General features: G+C 46.4%; 2 protein-coding genes across 3 annotated transcripts; both read right to left on the bottom strand.

Moving 5' to 3' along the window:
* Window positions 1–3,258: 3,258 nt before the first annotated feature.
* On the bottom strand, window positions 3,259–20,410 carry LOC112890669 (serine/threonine-protein kinase ATR). Of its 2 annotated transcripts, XM_025957517.1 has the most exons (16): window positions 20,176–20,410; window positions 19,919–20,072; window positions 18,969–19,081; window positions 18,551–18,885; window positions 18,355–18,479; window positions 16,534–16,678; window positions 15,927–16,463; window positions 15,759–15,834; window positions 13,041–13,389; window positions 11,564–12,823; window positions 8,147–11,474; window positions 7,510–8,073; window positions 6,628–7,251; window positions 6,339–6,533; window positions 6,071–6,247; window positions 3,259–3,546 (listed from the first exon to the last, which is right to left on the bottom strand). In XM_025957517.1, exons 1-15 carry the CDS (start codon window positions 20,333–20,335, stop codon window positions 6,080–6,082), a joined length of 8,133 nt encoding a protein of 2,710 aa, XP_025813302.1. In that variant the 5' UTR covers window positions 20,336–20,410; the 3' UTR covers window positions 3,259–3,546; window positions 6,071–6,079. The 2 variants fall into 2 exon arrangements, with proteins under 2 accessions (XP_025813302.1, XP_025813303.1); XM_025957518.1 differs by lacking the exons at window positions 3,259–3,546; window positions 18,969–19,081; window positions 19,919–20,072; window positions 20,176–20,410 and having other exon boundaries at window positions 5,847–6,247; window positions 18,355–18,445; window positions 18,551–18,626.
* Window positions 3,650–5,791, bottom strand: LOC112890671 (aspartic proteinase nepenthesin-2-like). Its single transcript, XM_025957519.1, has one exon. It carries the CDS (start codon window positions 5,360–5,362, stop codon window positions 3,881–3,883), a length of 1,482 nt encoding a protein of 493 aa, XP_025813304.1. The 5' UTR covers window positions 5,363–5,791; the 3' UTR covers window positions 3,650–3,880.
* Window positions 20,411–20,471: the final 61 nt, after the last annotated feature.

Below are 20,471 nucleotides of genomic sequence, written 5' to 3'. Positions count from 1 at the left end.
ATCACCCACTGGCCCTCGCTTGCAGGAGAGAGGAGACGACTAGGCACACCGAGCAGGGTGCGCATCATTGACGGATGTATTGACCCCTACTTTACTAGTAGGTTAGTTTATATACTGTCTAATCCAGCAGACAGATTGGGCGTTTTTTTTGTTGAGCTGAGCTAATACAGAGTACGCTGCACGCAGTAGCTAATCGTTGTCCTGCCTGAACTTGTAATGGCCCTATCCGCATCTTCAGCTAACCTGATTGCTACCAGTTTTCTTTTCTAATGGCGAGCAACCTTGTAAAGGTGGTCAATCTAGACTCCAAAGTTTGTACTCTTCTTGTCGACTACTCCCCCGGGCCGGAACAAAGCACTTTTCGTAATGCAAGGAAGATGGTGGCAACCTGAAAGAATGCCAGCCAGGGTTGCAACTAGCAGAGCAGAGAGACGCGCGGTTCAGGAATCGGGTGGGAATGCCTTGCCAGGGATGCGATGCGATGCGATGCAACAGAGAAGCTACTGCTCCGTTCCATCTTGGTTGAGGTGGACCCATGCATGAAGATGAAGGCCAGTGTCAGCCGCTGCTGGCCAGAACACGAACCTGCACGCTCCAACGCTGGGCACGGCGTGCGTGGCTGCCGGCCGGCGGGATGGCATGGTGGTCCTGGCCATGGCTCCTCCCCGGCGCCGCCGCACTGTACGGTGCCCGCGCGACGCGGGCGTTCCACACTTGCATTCCATTCCATAGGATGGCATGGTATGGGATCCGATGGGCGTGCCGAGGAGGAATGGTTCGTGCAATCATTGTGGAGACCAGCGGGGCTGCCCCGAGCCGACGCCGCCGCCCATCATCGCCGGGGCCATGGCATGGTTGCGTTGTTCATCAGCCAGCAGGCCATTGCAGCTGACCTGCGCAGCTGACCCGGGCAGGCTGCTTCCTGCTGGCACCCGGCACAGCCACGGCACGATCCGTCTCAGGATTGCCGGTACACGACGAGGTCAACGCTGACCCATCTTCTTCTGTCTGTCTTCTCACAGCTTTGGGGGCAGACTGATATCGATAAATTCAGTTCTGACCAGTCTACCCATGTTCATGCTGTCTTTCTTTAGAATTCCTAGAGGAGTCTATAAGAAACTGGACTATTATAGATCCAGATTTTTTTGGCAGTGTGATGAGCATAAGAAAAAAAATACAGACTGGCCAAATGGAGTATTCTGAGTACACCTAAGAGTGTAGGAGGGCTAGGAATTACAAACCTAGAGACCCAAAACACCTGCTTATTAAGCAAATGGCTGTTTAAACTGTTAGCAGAGAAGGGCACTTGGCAACAACTTCTTAAGAAGAAATACCTAAGTGGGAAAACTCTAGCACAAGTTACTAAGCAGCAAGGTGACTCTCAGTTTTGGTGTGGTCTAATGGAGATTAAAGAGCATTTCTTTCAGAGAGGAAAATTTTAGATTAACAATGGTGAACAAACATGATTTTGGGAGGATTGGTGGTTGGGTCACAAGCCTTTGATGCAACAATATCCTTCTCTTTACAATATTGTAAGAAGAAAAAAATCAAACAGTTGCTAATGCTCTTGGTACTATACCCCTAAATATTTCTTTTAGGAGGCTCTGGTAGGGGATAAGTTGGGGCTGTGTGGCATGAGCTAGTCTCAAAAGTACTGAATGTGGTACTGTCAGGTGCCAATGATTCTTTCAAATGGATTCTGACCAAAAACTCTGAATTCACTGTGAAATCGATGTATAAGGACTTAATGCAGACAGATAGTATACCCTATAGAAGCATTGTGTGGAAATTAAAGGTACCCCTGAAAATAAACATTTTCTTATGGTACCTTCAGAAAGGTGTCATTCTGACAAAGGATAACCTATTAAAAAGAAGGTGGAAGGGGGGGGGGGAAGTAAATGTTGCTTCCGCTCTGAGGATGAAACAATACAACATCTGTTTTTTGATTGTCATGTGGCAAAATTCGTGTGGAGTGCAATTTTCTTTGCTTTTGGAGCGAAAGCACCTACTAGTGTTGTTGACATATTGGGTTCCTGACAGAGAGGCTTCTCCTTGAAGCTCAGGAAACAGTTTTTGGTAGGAGTTGCAGCGTTGTGCTGGGCCATTTGGCTAACTAGAAATGATATAGTTTTCAACCGAAAGCCTCCTAACTCATATCTGTAGGTTATATTCATGGGGACGCACTGGGCAAGACTCTGGTCACAGCTTTCTAAAGAAGAAGAGAAGGATCACATGAAGAACAATTGCCGGGCGATTGAAGGACTGGTCATGGAACTTTTTGCCAAAAGGGGCTGGAATTTTAGACCTAGAGTAACCTACTAGCCGTTCAGATTAGTCTAAGCTGTTCGGATTAGTCTTGTTCCGTGTGAACATTTATTCTGGTGGGAGTAAGCGTTTGCTAAGCAGTCTGCGTATTGCATCTATATTTTTTACCTGTGGCCTCTCACCTGTGAGAGGTCAAGGCTGGATGTTCCTTAATCTAAAAAAACTGCACCGTAGCTGTGCCACCAGAGCGTTCGCGGCGCGCGGGGACGCTGGGCTCCACTCGGGCACATCCTGCTCCGCTGACCTCTGCGCGCGGCATCGACATGGCCGGCGGTGACGAGACATGTCCGGTCGAGGAGCGCCGGCCGATGGGTGTGCTTCTATCCTTCTTGGTGTCCACGGCGACGGGCCGGCGTCGTTGGGCAGCAAGCCGACGAGCGAGCGCCAGCATGTCCACAGCGGGACGTCCGCCGATGGCTTTGGGGCTCCAGGTGGACGCTAGAGGGCCAGAAGCTCGCGCGCTCGAGGGCTCGAGGCTGGACCAGTCGCCGTCGCCCTCGACGATTCCGGTGGTGAATGCAGGCAACAGCCATGAGAGCTCGAGGAGCTGAGGTCGCGCCGGGAATACGCAGCTCAGCCACTCTCGGTCTTTTCCTAGTCGGTGAATGGCGCATATATCAACCACCTTCGGGTTCCCCCGGTCTGACGGCCGCGGAGCTCGGATGAACGCCGCCGAGGAGGGGATGGGCGTGCTCAAGTTTTTGTAGGACAGTATCGACCTGCACGGCCGGTGAAGACCTTGAGAGTCACAAGGCGTCGGTCGGCCGGAACTTGGAAATCCCCAACGACGACGGTCGCCGGCGACGGGAGGGACAGCGACAGTGTATTTTGCAAGTTAGGGGGCTTTCTAAAAAAACGAATTTTATATTTTACTTAAAAGCCCCTAGATTGGATCGCGATCCAAACTAGGGGGTTTTCTAAAAATGGTGTCCTGATATTTTACATTTAACCCCCTAGTTCAATCGCGATCCAAATTAGAAGGATTTTACGTAAATTTAGCCATGTTATTTTTCAGAAAACACCCTTCCCTTCCGTTGGGGGCGGCGGCGCGGGCTTTCCGGCGAACTGCAGACACTGTCGTCGCACGCCGCGCCTAGCCGTCCTCCTCGTTCTCATCCTGCTGCACCCTCCTCGGCCCCCCGGCGAAGGCAAGAGGTTCCTCTCTAGCTGTTCGCGAAAGCTGCTAGGCGAGCTCGATCCGGAGCGCCCGCGGTGGCCATTCTGTCAAGTAGGAGTATTCTTAGTGTCAAAAAAAATGTAGGAGTCTTAAAAATGACGAGACTGTTCACTGTTATCAATCTTCACTCCAATCATTTAACCTCCCTTCACGATCATGTATGGAGTTTGTTCAGGGATACGACACAGCAATACAATACATGCAGCGACATACATACGGCCGTAGGAGTAGTGCATATGTATTTTGATTACAAAATACCAAACATATATACGTATGCATGACGCATGCATGACCGCCGACGACTGACTGGTTATTATGCGTGCATGCATGCATGCATTATTGGATCGGATGCATGCATGCCAGGCTAGATAGATGGAGCTACAGCAGCCCCACGGCAACTGCGACTGCCACTGCCACTGCCACTTCCATAGCCAGCGAAGCCGCTGGCGCCTCCGAGATCGAAGACGGCTGCGGCGGCGAGTAGGAACCCTCCTCCTCCTCCTTCTCCTCCATCATCACGAACGTCAGCTGCTCGCCTTTGAGGTCGTAGATCATCGTCGTCCCCGTCTGCAGCAGGCTCCCCAGGAGCGACGCGCCCGTCGAGGGCAGCACGGTCAGGCACACCAGCTCACTCCCGCCCTGGTCGTCGTCGTTGCCGACGCTGAGGAAGTAGTTGTCCGTCCGGAGCTCCAGCGCCGCGTCCTCGCCCTCGAACACCAGCGTCAGCTTCGGGAACTTGACGCCGGTCATGGACTGCTTCGAGTAGCACAGCGGGTCGAGGTTGCCTTGGCCGAGTGGTTGCGCGGAGATCCTGCTCGCAAAGGCCTCCCTCACGACCGCGTAGGCGTCCGAGAGGAGGTAGGTGAAGGGCATGGTTGTGCTGAGGAACGCCCCGCCGGAGCCGTCGCTCCGGAGGTCGAACGTTCTCGCCGGGATGCCGTCCAGCTCCTCACCGTCCACACGGATGCCTGTGAGGCGAATGTAGTATGGATCGGTATACAGACTGCTCCTGTAGAGCGGCGTGGTGCGGACGCGGCCCGTCTGTGGCACGGCGACGCCGCCCAGCTGGAGTTGGCTTTGGCTATCCGAGTCCGAGTCGCCGACGTCCGGCGCCAGGAAGTAGGAGAAGTTGGAGAGCTCGAGCTGAGAGACTAGGGAGAGCTGCCCCCTACCCAAGCCGATGACGCCAGACGCGCCGGAGTAGTTGCTGGCAGCCGAATCGATCTCGGTGCACACGAAGAGCATGGCTACAGCCGTCGTGTCGAAGGTGAAGTTGTCAAAGGCCGTGTACATTCTACTGTTGCTGTACTCGGCGGTGTAGCCGCAGCGATCGTTCATCTCGTCGGAGCAGTAGCTGCAGTACTTGTCGTCGGCGCAGGACAAGAAGTCGAAAGTCTCGGATTTCTGGGTCAGGAAGTAGGATGTCGACTGCGGGCAGTCGGTGCAGCTGGTGTCGCACCGCATCCCCACGAGCTGGCTGGAGATGTCAAGGACGCCGGAGATGTTCTGCACGTCCGGCGTGCCGACCTGGAGATCGGCGAGGTAAAGGCCGGCGGTCTGTCTGGAGACCGCCGGCGCGCTGTCTGTCGGGATCGGGTCATCACCACTTTGCGGAGGAGTCAGGAAGATCTGGGCGAAGTCGACGGCGTTCTGGGCGATGTCGACGGCGTCAGACCCGTGCTTCTTGAGGATGTCCTTGAGCTTCTTGTTCAACAGCTGGGACCGAACTTGGGAGTCGCCGAACTTGGGAGGCCGGACGAACTTGGTAGGCTGGAAGGAGGCCGCCGAGGCGAGCGGCGGAACCTGCAGCATGGCGCTAAGGAGCAGCGACGCCGCAACAGCTACCAGCAGCATGCCCATTGTGTTTTGTTAGACACGTGAGCTTGGCGAGAGGAGAACTAGTGCAGTGACTGCCTTGTACCAGCAGCTAACCTTCCCTCCTTATATTGTACTTGCCCTGCGGCCGCCGGAGACTTGACTTGACTTGACTTGAGGCCCAAGGCGGCAAGTCAACGTAGACGTCTATGCATGTGCAAGTGTATGCCTGATTGCTTTGTCGCTTTGTCTTGCCACCAGCCCACCATGCCATGTGCCTTCTTCCCCAGGGCAGCAACATTAACTTCACTTGCAACTAGCAAGCAAGGAGGCCCAACACTCCAACTAGCAAGGTGGCCCCGCTAACGCTAGCGGTGAGAATACCTCATACATAACATATTTAAGAATTTATATATTTTAACGGAAATATATTTATTTATTTTTGGATGAACGATGTAAAATTTTTTGGGAGTTTTAATCACGGTGATAAATTTTTTATGTTCAGATTTTAAAAGAATATGTAGGTGGGTGATCCCAGAGGACGCATCGATGCTCCCATATCGTCTTGTGGGGTTAACAAATTCACTCTGGCATTATCCTGCTAGCTGTTGAAGCGGCCAGGGTTATGTTCTAGACGAAGCATCGATAGGTACAACAGCGGTAGAGCTATAACAAAACGCCACTTTCTGCCCACCTCTTGCTAGCCATCATGCTTATATACATACTACCTAATTGGCGAGGGGAAGGACGGACCTGTTAGAATTAGAACCACGGCATCCACCAGATGTACATTTTGCCAAGGTTGCTGAGGGAGACTGCTTCAGCGATCAGGCGGCGTGCTTGGCCTTCCACGGACAGAGGCAGGGAAGGGCTGGCTTTGACACCCACCACAACTCCCTGGAGCCTTGCCTTGATGTTAGTAATGGCCCTCTGGATAAATCGGTAAACAAGAAACATATCAGAATCAGTGAGGTTTGTTTTTAGACATGTAAAAGACAAACCCGATGCCTTATACCCGTACCTGTGCGTGTGGGTTCTGGACCTCGCCTGCACTGGATTTATTAGTTTTGGTCCACTCCACTAGCGGATCATGGATGAAGGTCTCGAGAACAGTCATGAGGGTCTCCTTGTGAGTTCTGAGAACCGACAGAGTGATTTCACAGACCTTAAGAAATATGCCTTCATATCCTGTGATGCCCAAGCCATCAATCATGTTCTGCAGTCACAGGTTCACAAAAAAAAAGGTACAGGTCAAATACATGCAAAACTTGAAATACAAGAAACTAGGGAGACCAGCTTTCAGTACTTACTTGCGTAAGCCTAAATGGCACCACCTCAGGCTTGTCCAGTAGCAACCCCCTGTCAAACAAGCAGCTGAAATCCACATGAACGCAGTCCCCGGTTGTGGAGTCGAAAAGGATGTTTTCACCGTGTCTGTCACCAAGCCCAACAATGTGGCCAACCATTGACCACACTGCGGTGGTATGCGCATATGCCACTCTAGCACGAAACCATGCAGCTGGCTCGGAGAATGTTGTCAAGAACCATTTGTGGAAAACTGGGGGAAACATTGGAAGGATTTTAGTCTTCAGCATCTCATCGTCAGGCATTTTTCCATGGTATGTGTCATATATCTTCTTGATTTGTGGATTTGTTTTCATCCTATCAAACTTTCCATGAGCTATGTAGATGTCCTGAAGAATATGACGAAGACCGCGAGTATTGGGAACCCATTCTACCATTCCACAATCTTCAGTAAGTGGTACCACTGCAAAGGTTCTGATATAAAGCTTTCTCCTGCGGCTCTCAGGGACCTTGGAGAGGAGACGGTTGATCATTGCATTGAACTCCATCATGCGTGAGTCTTTCCTAAGATCATCCTTAGGTTTGCATAGAAATGGGCGAGCAACTCCGTCGCTTCCGATGAAAACAACCTGAAGTTGAAATGATCTGCTTGTGAGTTGCCACCATCATAGTGAAATATAGCAGGTCAATAGCTAACTCTGACACTTTCTGAACAATGAAGAACGAATGCACATCACACTAATAAACTTGTAGTAAAAGTAACAAATAACATTGTAACCCCAGTATAATCTGTACAATACTCCCGAAATATTCAGCATCCAACAAAATTTAGAACGACCTTGATAAGAAATTTAGTTTGGCTATACAGTTGCTGCTCTTTTACGTACCTTCTTTGGTTTCTGAAGAGAGGAAAGAATTTCTGCTTCGTCGGCTATTCCAGCTATCGTAGGATGCTCAGAAACTGAAAAGGGGTGAAAACCAGATTGGTCCAACATATTTGAATCATATGATGGCAGAGTCACAGTTAAAGCCTGTTGGACAGGTAAGATAATTCCTAGTGGCATCATTCTTTTCAAGGAACTGAACTCAGTTGAGATGTTAATTGTTTTCGCCTTCGGCTGCCCTGGATGAAAGCAGAGCTTAATGAGATGGTCTATCAGACTAGGAAATTGAATGAACAATGCACTATTCCCACGCTGACATCCTTTCTTTGCTGATTGTAATATTTCTGCAGCAGCATCTCGTCTTGCAGGAACTGTTGACTTCGACACTGCAGCCATCATCCAAAGAGCTTGTTGAGGGTATTCCTTTAAAATAAAAATGATGATGTATTTGACAATTCTGACAACATGAGTATTTTGGTGACAGATGCGGGAGATCAACTGAGACAGCACAGTAAGCCATTGATATGTTGGTAGATCCTTCAAGCACCCACGGATGAGGCTTAACACCTGCAGTGAGTTGATTAAGTCTCTTAAACAGAATGGAAAAACAAATTTGAAAAGGATGTGCAATCAAATTTACCCTTCCGTGAATCTCTTTCATGTGGTGATCAGAGGAAGATTCCTCTTGGGCATATATGCTTCCAAATTCGAACCAAAGTGTAAGCATTCGAGGAAGTGCTTGAAACAGATTCTTATGCCCTTTGTGAAGTGCTTTTGCATAATATAGTAGCACACCCGGAAGTAATTCCCACCAAGGCTTCTCTTTCTCTTCATTTGCCCTGCTTACAGAGTTAGAAGAGCTAGAAGAGACTGGTCCAACTTTACAAGCAAACTTGTCATCTTCTTGCCGTTTCCTAGCATCAATAAGCAAATCATCAACAAACTTTGCCATGCAGAAAAAACCCTTTTCCCACTTGGGCTGCAATTCGGTTACTCTAGAATAGAGAGATTTGATATCCGCACTCTGTTTTTGCCCTGTATAGTGGATCCATCTAGTGTAGAGAAGCAGGGATTTAGACACATCTGGATTCTCTTTTGATGCCTGTGTCGCAGAGATGGGTGGATTTGGCAAAGCAAGAGAGAGGCTACAAAGAGATGAAAGTACAGCACTTCCCAAAATTTCTGCAGGCATGTTGAGAAGTGTTTGCTGAAGTTCAGCTATAGCGCTATCAAACTTCCGTATATTCCAGAGATACTTCGCCTTCTCCATGTGAGCATTGGGGGCACCTGAAGCATCTGCTTCCAGTATTGCAAGGTGAGCTGTTTCATAATGACCAGCCAAACGGCAGAGCTTAGCATAATGAAGCCAGCTATTCCCAACCTGAGCATGCATATGACTCTGACTAAAAACCATCCTTCGGAGAGCAAGTAAAGGCTCCCTTGTCCACAGAGACGGCTGTGTACATCTCAGACGGTTCTCCCAATCTTTTGTTAACTTCAGAAATTTCGGATCGTCTGCACTGAACGATTTATCAATAAATGACTTGTCTCCCAACAGGGAATTGAAGTCTTCCAACTCACGCAGCATATGGAGCTTTACAACATAGGGATACGCGCGCATATATGAGTCCATGCCTGCTGCAGCCAGAGGTACAAGCAACGCTTGCTTGGACTGGAAAATTTGTTCAGCAACCAGAAACTGATCTTTGTTCATCATGGCCTTGAATATCTTAGCAAGATCCATGTCAAAAGAAGCATTGTTCTCAGAACCACTGAACACCAGACCTTTGTCTGCCCCGGTCAGATATTCATCCATGAGATCCCATCTCCCCAATCGCCACGCTGCTCGCACTCCCTGCATGCACCAAGTTTTCTTATACTGGGGTATGCTGCGCACCAAACCATCCACATGGGCTATCATGGCTTGAAGGTGGCACATGTTTAGCAAACAATTAAGAACATCAGATTGTCTATGAACAGAGGTAGGTTCCATTTGCAAGGCCTGTTCACATAAGGTTAATACTTCGGCCCAGTTTCCAGCTTTCTCATTAATTATAAGCTGATCTTGTAGGCTTGATGATTTCCTCAGATTAGCTAAACCGAGGAGGCCGTCAGGCTCATCCAATCCTCCATATATTTCCATAAGAAAAGATATGTCATCATCTGAAAAGGTGCCACTACACTCTGCAGCTGGATTGGAGGAACCCGAATTTTCCTGGACATGAGATTCAAAGTACATTAGAGCACGAGCATGAGCTTGACATCTAAGAGAGGCCCTTGCTAGCGTAACTCTAGGTATAGCAGCCAGCAACTCAGCAACATTGCTACACTGCACCAGCATTTGATCCTGTTCATAATCAGAACATGTTCTGCCTTTCAATTTACCTCCATGCTTTCCAGCCATGGCATAACTAGACTGTGATAATGCAATTTCCTGTTTGAGGTCATCAACCCATTGCCCAAGGTTATCAAGTAAAGTGAAGATGGCTTGAATACAGACCTCACTCTGCCCCCCTGCAATTCCATGAACAGCAGCTCCACTACTTTCAGAAGCAGCAGCATTGAGAACACACAGGATTTCCTCAGTAATGCTTTGACGAGCCTCTGGGGTCCCATAGCAGACAACATTTAAGACCAAGTATGGTAGGAGATAGATTGCAGTTGGCATATCATGCCGAATAATTCCACGGCATGCACTAAAAATACCAGAACGAGATCCAGTTGCATGTGATGTCAACCTTCTAATCCAGTAGTATATCCACCTTCTAAAAGACATTTCTGGGCGGTATATTGGGCCAAGTGGAGCAGAATCAGTTGGGTTACGAAGATGAAATCTTGATGTTAAGCACGGGGCAATTATTTCCTTGACATAGTTTGAGAAACGGCCCCACAACTTCTGGCCCCTGTAACTCATCTCACAACAATTTGATTCTCTCAAACTGTCGTCACTAGGTGAAGATTGGCAACCACCCAATTTTAGTAGCTCCTGGATAGCCAAGGCAGCAGAATCGTGCACTGTTGTGTCAGCAGCAGCTCTGAATGCCCTTGCAAGATGCTTGTGGATCAACTCAAATATAAGGTCATCGTCTGAACATTTTATCTTAAAGCGCTCGCAAGAAATTACCTTTACCTTAGCAGGATCAACAGCACCAAGTGCACCAAGACAGTCTGCACAAACTATTTTCAGTCTCTGGCCAACATTAGTCCTTGATTGCTCTGCACATCCTTTGAGTAAAGCCATAATTAAAGAGCTTATTACATCCAAATGAGCAATATCTTCACCAATGATGAGAGCAGTCAAATCGTCCCTTCTGGCATTAAACAATTTACTCAGCTCACAAGCTACCATGTATCTCACATTTAAGCTTTCATGGTTAAGACCATTGACAGCATCCTTCAGATGATCTTGCAGTGTCATTAGCCCTCTAGCTTCCTGTATTACCTTGTTTACTTCTGATAACGATGGTAGACTAGGCAACAGTGGTAGTTCGCGTATATGTTGCTTTAGCAAGCTGTTATTTTTCACAACAAGTTCTTCTAGGATTTCAACAATTTTACTCAGGTGCGCAGAAGGGCATACTTTGCACTTTTCTAGAGATGGAATGAAAGCAGCTACAACTTGGGACATAACATACTTGATACTATTTGGTGATACTCCAGCCAACTGCTTTATGAAAAAATGTAAGACATCAAGACCATCCATCTGAAGACCTTCCTTATCAATAGCAAAAATCAACAGAACCATAATCTTTGGCGTATGTGTACTCAAATAAGGGCCCATCATCTCAACCAATTTCCTTATTCGCTGGAGAGCTTGTTTTTGAAGCTTCATGTCATCGGAATGGAGCATCTTCTTGTCAATGCTATTAAGAAGGCGGACAAAATCATTCCTCAAAAACTGAGGAAGAGTTTCATTGCCTGTCAGAATTCTAGCAATATTCTGAATTGTTGGTGAAATTTTTGCTGTCCTGAAAATTAATGTATCATTAGAAAGTTGTTCCTAATTACCCAAAGTAAGTTTATATTGAACTGCATGTCAAGTGGAAAGAAGATTCACCTTATATCAGTCTCAATCTGATCAGATTCCCCAGGAAAACATACAATTTCGTCAAGCAGTGTTGGCAAAGCAGCTGCAAATAACTCTTTGCTATAAGTTTCTGTCTCATTCTTATAAAATTGTAGAACAGATGGTAAATGCTGCCCATCATCATAAAAAAGAGCAAAGCAGAGAACTGTAGGCAGCCAATTTATGATCAGCTGTACTAGTTCAGTGTTTAGATGGCTTGCCAGTTCACGCAGAGTATTAATGGCGTGGTTATTGTTTGGGAGCGACACAATGAGCTTTGGTATAACTGATGGAACCATTCTCTCAATTAGTTCTTTGGTCTTAATACCTACAACATCCTCAGCAAATTCCTTAATCATTATGGGATGAGTCACAAGTCTAGATGACAGATAATTATATAAATTATCTCTAGCATTCGAGTACTTTGAGAGGAAGTGATCCAATCCTCCTTTGAAACAGTAAGTGCAGCATCTATGAATTAATCTCAAAGCAGTCATCCTTATGATGGAATTATGATTATCAAGCTGATCAATCAGTAACACAAATGAGCAGAAGAAAACTTCTCCATGAATATCACTAACTTTCATGATTGTACCAATTGATTCCAGAAGTGTAAGAAGAATCTGAGAATCTTCAGCTTCAGTGAAAGCACATTTTATTTTGTCCATGAATTGAAGTTCTTTGGTCCCTCCATCCTTTCCCAGTCCATCAGAACACAAAACATCCAGGACATTTTTTTCCAAGAAGCAGCAGACTACACCAGAAAATGCTTCCCTGACAGCTTTCATTTCATGAAGTAGTAGAAATTCAAAACACTGAACCCACTGAGTTCTCATCTCAAGCAGAACATGTCTGCTAGAATGCCTCAATATCCGCGGCAAAACTTCAACCCAATAAACTAGAGATTCCTCAGAAGTCTCTGCATACAGAAACTTGAAAAAGAGAGTGTGGGCCTTGTAGATGTTAATATTGAAGTTCACATTCTCAACATGTACCAGCGCAGTGTCCATGATAGAAATTTTCTCTTCATTCTGGACAATTCTATTCCTGATATCACATTGAGGGCACCGGAAACCTCTCGAGAGAAGATCTAATGTTGACATAGGTTGTTCAGAGTGCTTGTCCAAGAATAGATTGCAATGGTTCCCCACATTGTCAGTGCAATCAGTGGTTACATTTAAGCAAGATAAAAAACCAAGAGAAAAGGCCATACTTTTCCCCACTGTCACGAGTCCTAAAGCACCCACTGACCTGTAGCAAGCAAACAGGACAAGGCATAGTAAAATATCACCGTAAAATCGTGGAACTGCATTAATTTGAAAACAAAATTTGAAGGCTAGATTACATATACTGCATAACAAATAAAGTATGTCACAACATGGCATTTTCCTGTTGTGTTTATTACATTACTTAAACTGGAAAAGTACACCTAATCTAAAATCATGAAAGGGGAAGCATGTCCACTCACTCAAGTTTCCTAAACATTGCTCCAAGCATCTTAGGACCAGAGTACAACACAATTATGGGTAGTGACATAATTGACTCATTTTGAATCTCAACAGTTCCATTACGGATAGCCAAATCAAGGACTTCAAGATCGCATCCAGCATTCAGTTTATTGCCAACCTTTGCAATGGTCTGCATCAAAAGGCATTTAGTCTTGTAGTCTGAACTGGTTTGAGTGACAACATGAGCATCATCCAACAGCAGTTTCAACATGCTGATGAGGTCAGCATATATTGGATGAAGAAAATGTGTACCATCACCACTAAACTGAGATTCATCTTCGAACAGTTTAGCATGTCCAGGAAGATTGACTGCAGCAGCATTCAGCAAAAAAAGGTGAGCTAATGAAGTTGAAGTAAAGAGAGGCACAACTCTGATCACCATACACTCAAGAAAGTAAAGCCTAGCATAAGCGCAAGCACACATAACTTGTAGGGTTAATTGGATCCATGCCATTACAAATTTGCAACTTCTGAGTTATACCATTACAATTCGCGTTTTCGGAACGATGCCATTACAATTCGTTCGAATCCTGAAACATGCCATTTTCTACGTCTCCGACGACCTCAGGCCCACGTGCAGACGTCTATATTACTGTATAAACCAAAATGCCCCTGCTATGATCCTCCCTCTCCACTCACTGACATACGGCCCCACATGTCATCCCCTTCCTACCTCGCCGAAGCCAGCCTCCCTGTAGGGCCCGGCGCTGAAGCTGGCCTTCCCATCATCGCCGCAGTGCTCATAGTGGTGGTCCCCCACCGTCGCGGCGAACAGCAGCAGCCGCAGGTGCCGTAGAGCAGCCCGCAGGTGCAGGACGCCGCCTCGTGCAACATCTTGACTGACTAGTTGCTCGCTGGAACCAGATCGATTGATCAACAGCCTACCCGGCCTAACGATTGAGCTACAGCTGGTGGTGGTGGCCTAGTCAAAGATGATCAGATGAGATCATCATGTCAATCTCGGTGTTGGAGGCCGGGCCGCATGTCTCATCCACGTCCAGCAGCGACGAACGCCGGGATCCCGCGTGCCGCGCGACACTCCCCGTCACCGCACCCGCCGGCCTCATAATGCGACCTCAGTACGCCTCCCCCACGGACAAGTGCAGCTCGGGCCCGCGTGAGCGACGAGCTAGCGGCATGGATGTCCGCACCGGGTTGGAGGATGGTGCCATGAGAGGACGGCGACGCTGGGATTGGGGATGGGGAAGTGGAGGGATAAAGCCTCAGCGAAGGTTCAACTCCTCCCCCGGGCGCGTAGGCCGCAGGTCCGCCCAGCCCCGCTGCTGGCAGGAGCCGCGCGCCACGAGCTCCGGGCCGGAGAGGGGGAGGAACGCGGCGATGCTTGCTGGAGCTGCACATGAGCACGGTGGCGGCGGGGTAGAAGGTGAGCTGGGGGCCGTCCACCAGAGGCAGCAGGGCAGGGCTCCGTCGAGCAGTCAAGGCATGGCTGGAGGTTGAAGGAGAAGCTGACTTGTGGGGCCCACATGTCAGCGAATGGAGAGAGAGAAGCAGTAGGGGTGTTTTGGTCCATACGGAAGATGCGTATGTGTACAGTGGCCTGACAGTGGGCCTAGGCACCCAAAAGACGTAGAAAATGGCAAGGATCAGGTAGACAAAGAATTATAATGGCATGTTTCAGAATAGGTGAATTGTAATGGTAGATCTCAGAACTTCGAAAATTGTAATGGTATGCATCAAATCAACCCTAACTTGTAAGCTTGTGCCTGGGGGAAACAGATCCCTTATATATACTCCCTCCGTTCCAAAATGTAGGTCGTTTTAGTTTTGTGACTTTGTCCTACGTCAAACTTCTCTAACTTTGACCAAACTTATAGAAAAATATATTGACATCTACAATGCCAAATAAATGCAGTAACAAGACAATTTCGTGGTGGATTTAATGAAATAAAACTGATTCGATGTTCTAGATGTTGGTATATTTTTCTATAAATTTAGACAGAGTTAGAGAAGTTTGACTTAGGACAAAACTAAGGTGACCTACATTTTGGAATGGAGGCAATACCATTTTTAACAAGCCTAAATGTTCTAATATGTTGCAGTCTTGTCGATGCTTTGTTCAGGAGAGGGTGTGCAACCGTGCAAGCTTGCAAGGGTGTATAATCTGGAGCAGCACAAACAGCTCACTGTGCATGTTAACTAAGCTAGCTTATCTGGCCATACAGCTTCAGGTTGATTTGCGGTTGCTTTGCAGATCCAGTGCTTATGTTTAAATGGTGCTGTGGAAAAAATAGCACAGGAAAACCTTGAGTTCATTTTGGCTAAACATGTTATGTTTGACAAATTATGTTTTCTAGAGTCTCACAATCCACTTATTTGTTCCTTTTTTTACAACAGTACCTCTGTCTACAAGACAACAACTTGATTTTGAAAAAAAAAATAGCGAAAGGGGTCCTGCCAAACAGAACTGTAGTAATCTACCACAATGGCAAATGGAGCCTTGTAGGATTAGACTAAGCTATGTAGCAAGGTCTTAAAAACTAGGAAGTATTGCCAAACTTTTAAAGGGAAACTAAGCAAGTAGTGCATATTCAAAGATCTACGTAAACAAATAAACCTGGTATTTCAAAGACAGATCGTAGCACATAAGGCCCACACCAAGACATGCACAAAATGAAAAATGCTGCAAAATTAAGAACATGCAGAAATAGAAGGCTTACATTGGAGAAGCATTACAGTATGAAGAGCTTCAAAATACAGTGGCGCGTCAAAAGAAAACATGTTTCTCTGGGTTATCTGCATGATTTAACAATTTTTACAATGCACAGATGGAAAGAAAAATTACAGGCTAGATCAATTAACATGCTAGTCTCTGATGATTTGCCTACCTGTTTGTGAATCCAAGAAATCCAGGAAAGGACTTGCTTAGAAACTCTGGTAAACAGACTTGTCTTTGAATAAACACATAACGAAAGACACAGCAGACTAATCACCTCTATAGCAGTCTCAGGGTCTAATGGATAAGTCTCATAATTGTCTGGCGATAGGGACTTAATCAGTGAAAATAAAGACTGTCGAAAAGCATAGCCATAATCTTCTCTTAGTTTGAATCCAACGCCAGCAGAAAACCCTGATTCAGTCATCTTTTGACGTTTGGAAAAACTGCTTTCCTCATTCTGTGATATTCTTTTCTGGCCAACTTTTGGCAAGTCAAAATTTTCAGATCTTGCCTGAGGGCTGCTTTGACTGTTACTATCATCAAGAGTAAAGAAGTCTTGACCAAATTTGCTGATAACCACTCGAATGCATTCAATCAGTTTGCTGCAAGGTTTTGGCAAGCAGAGCAATTTCAGAAGGATTTCTGGTTTCCATACTTGAGCAGGGCAGAGTTCAATTATTCTCTTGTATGTGGTGTACATTGCAACCTGAAAAGGAGTAGCAGTTAGTAGAATGAAGTATGCATAGAACTTGGGTAAGTCAAGTTGGTCCTCGAACCTGAAGTTCTGCACTTTTGCTGGCTTTTACTGCTCTTTGGAGGACATTAACAATATCTGCAGCTGTAGATTCAACAACATAACCAGGACATGAAGAATGCAGTGCATGAAGACACGCTCCCATTGAAAAGTCATAATCTGCATCTCTGCAGAAACCAAGATATAGCATATTGGTACATGACGATGTCTGGATTCCAATAAGCAAGGGGAAACCAAAACCTACATTACAAGTTACTACCTCCATTTCATATAAAAGTCATTTTAGACTTGTAAGGAAGTCAGGAATTACTAGCAGTGTAGCGGACAAAATTGACATTCAAGACCTTGTTCATTACAGATATTTTTTTCCTCTAAAGGTAACTAATTCTGAATTCTCTCACCAACAGGAGACATGGGGGAATGATGACGCATTCATTGATAAGAATAGAATCATTTAGCATGGGCGTAATAGGAACAAAATATAATGACCAAAGTGGCACATATTCTACGAAGAGCTGTAAGGGCAGTCCCAATGGGATGACTAGGATGGTTTCTGTAGCATTAATTACGATGTCATGTAAGAAAAATGATGATGTGGCAGTAGAGTTAAGGAAGAGAGAAGGAAACCGTTTCTCATGCAAGAAACCATCTCGCTGTGAAAACCAAGGAAGGGGGAGTAAAAGAGAGAGAAGAGAGGGGATTGGATGATAATTGGCAGCAGAGTTAAGGAAGAGAGAGAAGGAAACCATTTCTCATGCAAGAAACCAGCTCGGTGCGAAAACCGAGGAAGGGGGAGGGAGGATAGGGAGAGGAAAGGAGAGAGAGGAGAGGATTGGATTGGATGATAATTTATTTTGATGTTTTATGAGACCATCCACTATTGTCAATATGACATGGCAACTATGGAAACAACATGATACTATTTGGGTTGGGAGTGCTGCAAAAGGTTAAAACAGGCTACATTCGGAACCGGATGGAGTATGGATTTTTCACGAGGTAGGGCGACGTGGTATGCTTGATTGCAGTTTCCATTGACCTCAAACCTCACTACAGTTATAGGAATCATATCTGGATTTAGTTTAAATTTGAATATCGTATTTAATGATCACAGAACCACTTATTTGCTATGCAGTTTTTTTAAATTAGTTACGTTGGTGCAGTATAACTCTTAGCTGGTTTGCATTCAGCATGCGTGTAGGTCAGCAGCACATTCTTCACTTAAGTTGGTGCAAGGTTGGAGAAAATAATAGGATATTTGATTATATGATCAACTTGGAAGGACGATGATGCACATGGGCTCATGAGAAAGGAAAATTAATTGAACATGCAGGGCCATGGAGTCACAGTTGATATGCTTGCATGCCTTTGTTGAAAAAACAATTGTTGATCTCTTCTTCTAGTTTATCTAGCTTTACCATGCTTGATTTTTTTTCCCAGTTGGGCAATACAGCAAAAGGATACTGATGTTTCAGCTGTGGGCCAGTTCTCATACAGAAAATGGTTACAGCTAGATGCAAATTTGAATATGAAAAAAATGCATAGTATACACAGGGAGAAGTTACCAAGCAACTTACCAATGACAGCTAACTTCTTAATTTACAATTTTTACAGGGAGAAGTTCTCAGCTATAGTATACACAGGGCCAGGAGCATCATAAAAGGACAGTAATAGGCTAGTAAAGTAACATTCCTGCAAAGCAGCTAAAGAAAACATATGCAAAGTATAATCTAGCATAACAATATTTGGACTCAATATTTTACTCAAGATCCAGTTCCAACCTAACTCTCCTCAAATGGGTGCAGTAATTTCAATAACAGGAAGCAATCAGTACTAACATGATTACCTGATATCAGAAAGTTCAGCAACATCTTGGCCCAAAATGCATGTGATTGAACGAATAATATTTTCTAGAGGAAGAATCTCAGCAGTCATCACTGTGGCAACAATGCGTGCAAAATCAAAACAAACCTGTGACAACAGATCGAACACAAGCAAGTTAAAGATACACAGGGATAACCAAAAGTTAAAATTATTCATACCTTGTGCAGAGAACCATCACCATAGCAGAGGATAGAACAAGCAGCAGAAACAAATGACATGTTAACAAGCCCATCAACATACAAGGTCCCATCTGCAATACACTTGTTAACTAGTTTAATCAGCGAAGTGGCAAATGGACGCCATCTTGCATTGCCTGTCAGATCAACCAGCACGCCAGGTCCATTCTTAGGTTGGCAACTGGCTGGGAGCTCACTATAAGGTCCAGGTGAGTCTAATATATTTGAGAAGGATCCACAGAGGCATTTAACTAAACACCTTCCAGGAGGCACACCACTAGGACTCTCATCATGCATTGATGCCACATATAGTAGATCTGTAGGATTGGACAAGGTTAAGTTTCAGCCTTTTCTGCATGACCCATAATTAAAGATTAAGAGAACAAAGCAAAACACATACCTTCTACTGCGACCATAGCATCCAGGAAGAACTGTCTGTAGGCTTCTCGGTCACCAGTCCGAAGAATGGAGAGCAGATTCCAAACTGCATTGAATATAAGCTCATGGCTCGACCTGCAACAACGAAGAAACAGCATAATGTAAATGACAGGTGGGATGTCTAACAAGTGAAATCCGCTGGTGTGACACTTAGATAACACAACTGTAACAAATTACTTATAAAGACCGCAAATATAACAGTTACACAAACTTTTCCCTGAGTAATATAATTAACTATCTGCTATCCTTATCCTACAAGGTCATTCTTTTCACTCCCGGTAAGACCATGAAAGGTAAATTTATGTCCAGTTGCAGGTAGCTTCTACTCTGGTAAATTAACGCACATTTTAGAGTTTTAGGGACATAGCCCCCGTCTTAAGCAAGCAAAAGACCATCATTCAGCTTACAGCGCAGCTGATGGCACACAGACCCATCAGGACAGTGAGAGCACTCCCCCTCTTATCGCCTTACAAGTTCTGGAACACACAGCCACTACTACAAACAAGGATAGGAAGCAGAACGCCTACGATGTAACCGACAGCTTCTCCGACAGCTCAGATCATCCTGAACGAGTTCTAAATTAATACACATGTAGGTAGCCACACTAATGATTAGTTAGTGTCCGCACCTTTGGCCTTGGAAGCACACACGTTATCAGCTAAATCCATCACACATCTGGATGGGAAACAAACGAGTATCGAATCAAATGGACAATATATGGAAGTTGCAGCACCACTGCACACCCAAACCGGATAAATCTATCTACATTTTAGCAAAAGTGTACAGCCCACGCGGTCCCCAATCAAATTGCACATTCATACCGCAATCCATTCCCGGACGAAAGGAAACTCAAATATGAGGAGCCATTGGACTAGGGTTTTGTGGAGGGAAAATGGGGGAGGAGGCAGGTACCTGAAATCGGGCTCGGCGAGGAAGGGGAGGATGCGGCCGATGACGCTGATGACGTCGGCGGCGCGGCCGTTGTAGAAAACCCCGGGGAACTTGAGCGCCGTGTAGGCCACCAGCTTTAGCAACGCAATGACCTCCCGGCGCTCTCTCTCGGATGCTGCGCCTCGCGGAAGCGCGACCAGGCAACGGGTCAGCTCAATAGGCACCCGCGCGAGACGAATGTGGAGTGAGGGAGGGGGAGAGGGGGGTGGCGCACGAACCTTTGGGGGAAGGGATGACGTAGTCGCGGAGGAGGTTGGGGAGGACCTCGCGGAGCTTGACCTCGAGGTGCGAGGAGCCCGGGGCGGAGCCGGCGGAGGCGGTGGAGGAGGAGGCGATGAGCTCGCGGAGCTCGTGGATGTAGGTGAAGTGGCTGGCCATCGCCGCCGGCCGGGCGGGAGCGGAAGGGTTCGGTCGGCGGCTGCCGCCGCCACTTTTTTCCCTCCTTAATTTCGAACGGAATGGGAGGGGACGGACTCACCAGTCACCAGTGCGGTTCGTTGCCACGGCTCAACTA

The sequence above is a fragment of the Panicum hallii genome, chromosome 4 (genome assembly GCF_002211085.1).
Source record: "Panicum hallii strain FIL2 chromosome 4, PHallii_v3.1, whole genome shotgun sequence".
NCBI lineage: Eukaryota > Viridiplantae > Streptophyta > Magnoliopsida > Poales > Poaceae > Panicum > Panicum hallii.
Note: the sequence above shows the minus strand (reverse complement) of the source record. Positions and strands in the feature narration are given on the sequence as shown.

What these genes read in the sequence shown, in the direction of transcription:
- LOC112890671 (XM_025957519.1), bottom strand. Translation starts at nt 5,362, where the DNA reads ATGGGCATGCTGCTGGTAGCTGTTGCGGCGTCGCTGCTCCTTAGCGCC.
- LOC112890669 (XM_025957517.1), bottom strand. Translation starts at nt 20,335, where the DNA reads ATGGCCAGCCACTTCACCTACATCCACGAGCTCCGCGAGCTCATCGCC. An exon ending in TTTCTTGGATTCACAAACAG is followed by an intron (nt 15,835 to 15,926) that starts GTAGGCAAATCA and finishes TAAATCATGCAG; the next exon opens with ATAACCCAGAGAAACATGTT. An exon ending in TCCAGAACCCACACGCACAG is followed by an intron (nt 6,248 to 6,338) that starts GTACGGGTATAA and finishes CGATTTATCCAG; the next exon opens with AGGGCCATTACTAACATCAA.